Here is an 8774-nt window from a genome sequence, read left to right as displayed (position 1 = left end):
AGGCCTACACATGTAGAGAAGTGTTAATATATTTTTTACATGAAAAATATAAAATAAAAGGGTTAACACAATTTCTCAACCTATTGGCAGATTTTTTTTATTTTTTTTTACTTTTTATTTTTAATGATTTTGGCAAGTTACTCAGCAATAATTTAGGTATGCAGAAGTGGTTTCCTGAATAAAAAAAAAGGTAATCAATCATTGTTTGGTGTGTCTACAATGAAGAGACATGAGTGGCAATGCATAATTTATATGAATTTGTACACTAATCAGAGGGTCCTTCTCGTCTCTCCATTCGTGACTGTACAAAATAAAAGAAAACGAGAATGTATTAGAACTGAAAGGGCAGAGAAGCCGGATCCTCAGAAAATATTTACAAACGGACAGCAACTTACTTACACCTTTAAAAAGTTGTTCGACATTCTGAAATGATAAAACACGCGTGAATTATTAAAGCAATGAAAGAGGTGGGTAATTTGAGGTGATGTTATTCTCCCTTGTGGACAAAAGAACAGGAATTGCTTGGATCAGTGTGAGATATTTTGTATTTTTGTTCCAGTTGAAATGACAAATGTGCATTCAAATCCACAGAAAATAAGACCAAAGCGTTGTGTGAACAAAAACCCAAAAATTAAGATAAGTATTTTGTTAAAGGAACTCGTGCTACACGTTGGCTTCTTTTTGTTGGAAGATTGTCTGGAAACGAGACTGATTAGTATTAAGGTTTTGTCATAATTCATTTTTGACCAGGCTCTTAAAAATTGACAACTCTCTGTGTGTATACATAGTTCTCCTCAAGTTCATGGTTCAAAAAAATTGTAATAATTTATCGTTCGATTTTAATCTAGTTACATATTATGAGATTCTTTTGTTCACTGTGTGTGTATATATATTATATTATATAAACTCATGGTACAAATATTTTTTTTATAATTTTATTAAGGTGTAACTGAGATGTTTTTGGTTTCTATTCAATATTCTATTTGCTGTCATCATATAAAAGATTCTAATTTACTATTTAGCAGAGGTGACAACATCAAATCGTAAATTTTCAAGTTTAACATGTGGACATATAAAATAAAAAAAAGGCGTAAAACATGTGTGGTCGTTAGGCTTCACACGCGGGACAACCTGTTTGGATATCATGAAGAAATTTAAAGTTTCATCATAAAACCAATTAGTCATATAGAGAATAGCTCAACTTATTTATAAGCGTCCCACTAACATGCAATTCATTCTCAATACAAAACTAGACCAATGACATATAGTGCGTCCACCCTCTTGCATCAAGTTTTAAATCCTAATCCCATGTAACTACGTCATTTAGATAAAGTAATATGCCCACTCCCTTACACCAAATTTTGAATCCCCTCCATTGTTAATACCTTCATCTAGCAGCCCTTTAATATGTTTTATATGAATAATGCTGGGTAAATTAATTTTGTAAACAAAATTTACAAACTAAATGATATATCACTAATTAAAAATAAGTACGTTAATATTCATGTCATGCCAAATTAGAGGTCCCTACTTCCCATGCGAACGAAGGACAATAATTAGGTTTACCAAATTCCATGGAAACGACAAGATTCTTATTTTAATGACAATTGGTATGGACAAGGGCCTCCCCCAAGAATTGAAAGCACAAAATGGCATGCCTTGAATTGCTATTTCTATTTTCCTCTTTCCCAACAACCAACAATTTGAGTATTCATCAAGGCAGATCCAACCACATGTTAAAAATTGAGGATGAGAGGCATTACATTTTGGGACAATACACTTCTTTAATTTGAAGCATAAATTATGGGACATGGCTGAGGTTGTGATCAAATAGCCTATAAGAGTACAAGGTTTAAATTTTAGACATCCGGTATACAAATTTTGATCGTTTGATTTGATTTAATGGTCATCAATCATTCAGTTTAAGCAGTTAAATCAAATTTAACAGTCAAATGTGTTAGAACTGAACGCTTATACCCAAAAAAACTGCACATGATCCTCCACAATTTTGAAAGAGGTACTTAACCATCATGAAAATTAAGTACGAAACTTAACCATCATGAAAAATGAGTATGAAGATGGCTGTGTGAACTGTGGTAACGGAATTTGACAAGCTTCATTCCTATCTCTTTTCATTTTCCATCCAAGAATCTGAGCTTTTGCTGGGCGGCCATACAACATTAAATTGGCAGTATTAAATTATTAATGGCCCCCCATCACATAGATATTTATGGTGTTAATTATCACCAATAAAGCTAAAATAAAAACGCTTATTATATTAATATCTTATTGAATAAACCTCATATACTTAATACATCACATATTTATTTTTTCACTTAAAAATTATCTTAATACATCTCGCATATTCTTTTCTCGTCAATAATTAAAGTTCGACTCTAGCTTTTCTTTTCCCGTGCTTTTTTTAGTCAACATCAGGACTTGGAACTGGTCTTGAAATGTTACCATTAGCACCTATTCTTCTTTCTCATCATCCTATTGAAAATTTGAAATTCGATGCAAAATCTCATTGATTAGGATCAAGTTGTGGCAAAATAGTGAAATGCCATATTCCATGGTAGGCTCTAATCTCTTCTCCAAGATTCCATCCAAATGTGAAACTGAAATAAATATATTAGAGTGGGACTTTGCTTCCTTGTTGGAATAATTAGACTTATAGTGGGTTTTGAAAGTGATAAGACATACTTGTCTACAACAAATCCAATTTTTTTAATTTGTTCAAATATTATTTATGCTTAAACTCTCAAACTTACACAAGCATACATAATTCACGCATGTATCACATATGTATGACACATTTTATACAATGTAATATGTTTTTATATGTATTGGATTATACTGGTAGTTAATACATTTTTCTTTAACTAATCGAGTCGAATATTTAAATCTCTCTCTTTCTGCCATTCGGTGTAAAAAAATGTATTACTAACACTTGGATTATAAAAACATGTTTTCTTTATTTATTTTCTTCTTTTCTTCTAATTTTTATTATAAATACAGAAGCATTATGAGTATTGAAAACACAATTTACATTGTGTATCATCTTAATGAATGATAGAGCTTTTTGGCAACATAATTATGTTACACTTTGATTATCAAACAACAGAACCCACCTGTTATAATTAAAAATAATAATAATATTGATGTAAAAGAAAGCAAATATCCCAAAAATGATAAGCAGAAGCTGATTCTTTACTTGGGCTTGGAAGACTGTTGTAGGAAGACAGAAGTTTGGGACTTGAGAGAAACAGCATATGCAGCTGCATATCTACGCTATATAAACTGTTGAAAGCTAAAAGCTTTTTCCAACTTTGGCTCTTCACTCAGGTAACTAAAAATGCTATCTTCTTCCACTCAACTTCTTCTGGAAAATCTTATTGTTTAATGCTCCTTTTGTTTTATTTTATGTTTATTTGTACTTTTATGTGCTGCATGTGGTTTGCTTCACCAACTTGTTCATATAAAATATTTGGTGGAATTGAGATTCCTGGCTTGATTTGGTTATGATGGTAGTTTAGTACACCGATTAGCCGTACAAAACTGGAGTTTTTGGTAAAACCCATGTTAAAAATTGTTCTTCTGGTTCCCATTTGGGTATTAATTTTCAAAATCCAGGTGGTCTAAGCCATTATTCAAAAGGATTTTAAGGGGTTTTTTATTACTATTTTTTTAGTAGAAGTTTTTGAGTAAAGCCCATGTTCAGGCTTGTTCATCTGGTACCCATTTGGGTATCAATTTCAAGAATCCAAGGTGTTCTAAGACTATTGAAGTGGAATTTTAATTGGGTTTTTGCTGCAGAATCTTGATGTTCAAGGTAAATTTTTTTAATCTGGATTATCTTCTGAGAATTTTGGAACCCATGATGTTAATCTGCAATCTGCCATTCTTTACAGGTCTTTGTTATGTTTGATTAAATGCCTAGTCCAACCTGAAGACTTGACAAGTTTTCGACCGGCTTGTTGCAGAGATTTCGGTAGGCATGGAGATCTTGCTGATGAACTGGAGGCCTAGCCATGTATGCAAGACAAGAACACTGCTGGGATTGGTCTTTTGCATGTGGGTCTCCATGGAAGTGATGGCTGGGACTGAAAATGCCACCCACTCGTCTGCAAGGCCGAGTACTCTGAATATTGGGGCGCTGTTTACTTTCCATTCGGTTATTGGAAGGGCGGCCAAGCCAGCGATTTTAGCTGCAATTGAGGATGTGAATTCTGATCAGAGCGTTCTTCGCGGGACTAAATTGAACGTTATTTTCCATGATACGAATTGCAGCGGATTTCTTGGAACTGTTGAAGGTATTTCCTGAAACTGAATTCTAGAGCATGTATGGAACTACAACCTGCTTCTTTTATAGTCTACTAAGTTGCAGTTTCCTTCAATATTGGGGAGACAAGCTGCTACTAAATAACAAACCAGCTTTCAGAGCAAGCTGCTACTGATTTCATTTATCAAATTAGTTGCTATCATAATGTTGAGTATTTCTGTTTTGTTGCCTTTTCAAAGTGCAGAATTCTGGTATTGGTGTCTTTTAAAAATCGAAAAGCCTACTTCCATAAGTTTCATCCTAGCTGCTGTAGCTTGTAATGTTGATAGGATATCTCGAGCCTCTTAGTTCTTGTTTTGCACATTTTGTTCCTTAGTGGTGTTCTGATTTTTTTTCCCGCTCAAAGCTCTTGTTCTATTGCTTAGAATGCTAGATGATCAGGATCTTGAAATACTAGTCCTTGGTTTTATGCATTTGCTTAGAATGCTAGATGATCACGGTCTTGAAATACTAGTCTTTGGTTTTATACATTTGCATTATGATCTGTAAATGGTTCGTTTTGTATGATTCTTCCTGCTTGAGCGCTATAGTTTGAATTTTATTGGCATTACTATGTCCTTGTGTCAGACTGAAACTAAATATATCGAGTACGACTTTGATAATCAGCGGGTTCATGGTGTGGAATCGAGTCTTGGATGAGACAATGGAGAACTAAAATTTATAAGGATAATTATTATCCATGCCTTGCTCTCTGTCTTAAAACTAAAAACTAGAGTGACGTCTTTTTTGCAGCTCTGCAGCTGATTGAAAACGATGTGGTTGCTGCAATTGGCCCGCAATCCTCCGGAATAGCTCATGTCATATCCCATGTTGTTAATGAGCTCCATGTACCACTTCTATCATTTGGAGCAACAGACCCCTCCCTTGCTGCTCTCCAGTACCCATATTTTGTCCGAACCACACAGAGTGACCATTTCCAAGTGTATGCAGTTGCTGATTTAGTTGAGTATTTTGGATGGAGAGAAGTAATTGCAATCTTCGTAGATGATGATTATGGCAGGAATGGGATTGCTATACTAGGTGATGCCTTGGCGAAGAAGCGTTCCAAGATCTCATACAAGGCTGCCTTTTCTCCTGGAGCCTCCAAAAGTGATATCAGTGAATTGTTGGTGGGAGTGAACCTCATGGAATCACGCGTTTATATTGTTCATGTTAATCCTGACTCCGGTTTAACAATTTTTTCCATTGCCAAGGCACTTGGAATGATGACCAGTGGCTATGTTTGGATTGCAACGGATTGGCTTCCTTCTCATTTAGATTCTCTAAATCCCCCTGGCCCCGACACAATGAATCTCTTGCAAGGGGTTGTTGCTCTTCGTCATCATACCCCAGATACCGATCTCAAAAAGCGCTTTATGTCTAGATGGAGCAAACTGAAACATGAAGGTAGTCCAAGCTTCAATTCTTATGCGCTCTATGCGTATGACTCTGTTTGGTTAGCTGCCCGTGCGCTTGATGATTTTTTCAATGAAGGTGGGAAAGTATCTTTCTCTGATGACCCAAGGTTGAAAGACACAAATAGAAGCACACTGCACTTAACATCACTCCGTATTTTTGATGGGGGCCAAAAATATCTACAGACGATTCTTAAGACGAACTTCACAGGTGTAAGTGGTCAGATTGAGTTTGATCAGGATAAATATCTTGTTCGTCCAGCATATGACATTCTGAATATTGGAGGAACTGGTTCCCGTAGAATTGGCTATTGGTCAAATTCTACTGGTCTCTCAGTCATTGCTCCTGAGATATTATATAAGAAGCCATTCAATAAGAATACCACTGCTCAACTTTATAGCGTTATATGGCCTGGTGAAGTTACAGCTACACCTCGTGGATGGGTGTTTCCCAACAATGGCAGGCCACTTCGAATTGGAGTACCTTATCGGGTAAGTTACCAAGATTTTGTGGCTAAAGACAAGAGCCCTCCAGGTGTCAGAGGATACTGTATTGATGTGTTTGAAGCTGCTGTAAACTTGTTGCCATATGCTGTGCCAAGGACGTATGTGTTGTATGGAAATGGTAAGAGGAATCCTGAGTACAGCGATCTTGTATTCCAGGTTGCGCAAAATGTGAGTATCTAGGTTTAAATTTTAGCATTTTGATCAGAGGTGAACATAATCACCTTTATATATGGTTGTCTAATCAGAACTTTGATTTGCTCCTTTCTTTTTTTTTTTTCTTCAGAACTTTGATGCAGCTGTTGGAGATGTTACAATTACTACTAATAGGACAAGAATAGTTGATTTTACACAGCCTTACATGGAATCGGGACTTGTCGTAGTTGTTCCTGTCAAACAGGCAAAATCAAAACCTTGGGCTTTCCTCAAGCCATTTACATATCAAATGTGGTTGGTCACCGGCGCCTTCTTCCTTTTTGTGGGAGTTGTTGTTTGGATTCTTGAGCACCGGATGAATCACGAGTTCCGTGGTCCACCGAGGCAACAGCTCATAACGATTTGTTGGTATGTCTTACATCATTATGGCCGTTGGTGAGTGCCTATACAAGTACTTTTACTGATACCACTTTTGCTTTGCAGGTTTAGTTTCTCCACAATGTTTTTCTCACACAGTATGTACTTCATGCTTAATCTTCCTTTTATCTCGTGAATTCAACTTGTAAGATTAACTTCTAACATCCTTTGTGACTTGCACTTGGTGCAGGAGAGAACACTGTGAGCACCCTGGGACGGCTGGTGCTGGTTATATGGTTGTTTGTAGTGTTAATTATCAATTCCAGCTACACCGCTAGTTTGACTTCAATTCTCACGGTGCAGCAGCTGACATCACGGATTGAAGGGATTAATAGCTTGGTATCAAGTAATGATCCAATCGGAGTTCAAGACGGGTCCTTCATTTGGAAGTATTTGGTTGATGAGCTAAACATAGCAGAATCTAGACTCGTTAAGTTGAAAGACATGGAAGCCTATATTAAAGCCCTTACGGATGGACCAAGACGTGGTGGGGTAGCTGCCATCGTTGATGAGCTTCCTTACATTGAGTTGTTTATGTCCAGCACCAAATGCGCATTCAGGACTGTGGGGCAGGAGTTTACCAAAAGCGGATGGGGATTCGTAAGTATTAAATATTAATACATTTAACTTGAGAAATAAAAATCCTGACCATGAAATGCTGATCGTAAACTACACTGCCTTGATTATCTTTCTTATGGATGCTTTGAACAAATAACGTTATCGTTACAAATTCAGTTAGGAATTCACAAGACAGCCACTATATTGTTTTATTCTCATATTTAGATTCCTTGTCTCAGGCCTTCCAAAGGGATTCTCCTCTTGCTGTCGACTTGTCGACAGCGATTCTTCAACTATCAGAGAATGGTGATCTCCAAAAGATACATAATAAGTGGCTTACGCAGAACGAGTGCTCTATTCAAATCAATGACGATGAAGACGACCGGCTATCTCTAACAAGCTTTTGGGGCCTGTTTCTTATCTGCGGCATTGCATGCTTCCTTGCTCTTGCGGTTTTCTTCTGCAGAATCCTTTTTCAATACCGCAGATTTACCCCAGAGCCTGTGGAAGTTGACGTTGAGGAGATTGGACCTCCAAACCCAAGATCTAGACGCTCACTCCGGTCAACTAGTTTCAAGGATCTTATTGATTTTGTAGATAAGAAAGAAACTGAGATCAAGCACATGCTTAAGCGAAAGAGTAATGATGGGAAGGACGAAGCTAGCCCCAGCACTGATCGGCAGCCCCGTTCGCGCTCGTGAGGAAGATTGTTTGCGGCTGATGGTAAACAAAATTTATACTAATTATATTCAATGCTTGTGCCACAAGCTAGGTATATAGAATAACTTTACACGGTATGTAGAAAGAAAAGAAAAATTGTGAGAAAATGTTTGCTAGCTTTAGACCATTTTGCATCGTAAAACAATAATGCTCGTACTCCTTATTTTATCTGAAGGACAGAGTTCCAGAAATTGTAGACTAATATTTTTCCATTTTTCCAAGTGAAATGAATTTTCCCTTGAATATCTGAATAGAATGTTTGGCTTGAAACCTTTTGCTGATTCTAGTGTACGGGGAGGGGATTCAAACTCGAATGCAAGAGGGAATGCTAAGTTGACTAATTGGTCTAACTCGCGTTTCGCATCTCCCTCAAACTTGAATGAACAATTGTGTTATAATTAGTTCTTCAATCTTGCCGCAATCAGTTCCATATAACATCCAAGTTTACTTTCGTTTTCAATCAATTGTATTTTGTTTTATTGTCTCCCATCAGTCATGATAGTGACACTTGAATTGAATATGGAACATGCGAACATGCAGTTAATTATACTATTAATTCCAAATGAAAACGAGTTGAAAGTACCTCAATCATCTGAGATTGATTGCTACAACCTACAAGATTATATTAGTTTGGAATCTACAAGATCATATTAGTTTGGAGTGTACTAATCTAAGATGTATAG

The 8774-nt window shown here is 36.5% G+C and overlaps 1 protein-coding gene across 6 annotated transcripts; it reads left to right on the top strand.

The window, feature by feature from the left end:
- Positions 1-3040: 3040 nt before the first annotated feature.
- Positions 3041-8336, top strand: LOC137707523 (glutamate receptor 3.4). Of its 6 annotated transcripts, none has more exons than XM_088689394.1 (8): positions 3205-3345; positions 3722-3832; positions 3912-4313; positions 5075-6411; positions 6527-6804; positions 6880-6911; positions 7004-7413; positions 7611-8336. In XM_088689394.1, the coding sequence occupies exons 3-8, from the start codon at positions 3998-4000 to the stop codon at positions 8070-8072; spliced, it is 2835 nt and encodes a 944-aa protein (XP_088545520.1). In that variant the 5' UTR covers positions 3205-3345; positions 3722-3832; positions 3912-3997; the 3' UTR covers positions 8073-8336. The 6 variants fall into 6 exon arrangements, with proteins under 6 accessions (XP_068302507.1, XP_068302509.1, XP_088545520.1 ...); XM_088689396.1 differs by having other exon boundaries at positions 3231-3345; positions 3984-4313; XM_068446406.2 differs by lacking the exon at positions 3722-3832 and having other exon boundaries at positions 3041-3345.
- The last annotated feature ends 438 nt before the right edge of the window (positions 8337-8774 follow it).

Source organism: Pyrus communis, chromosome 17 (assembly GCF_041283825.1).
Source record: "Pyrus communis isolate YQ-2024b chromosome 17, ASM4128382v1, whole genome shotgun sequence".
Taxonomy (NCBI): Eukaryota; Viridiplantae; Streptophyta; class Magnoliopsida; order Rosales; family Rosaceae; genus Pyrus; species Pyrus communis.
Note: the sequence above shows the minus strand (reverse complement) of the source record. Positions and strands in the feature narration are given on the sequence as shown.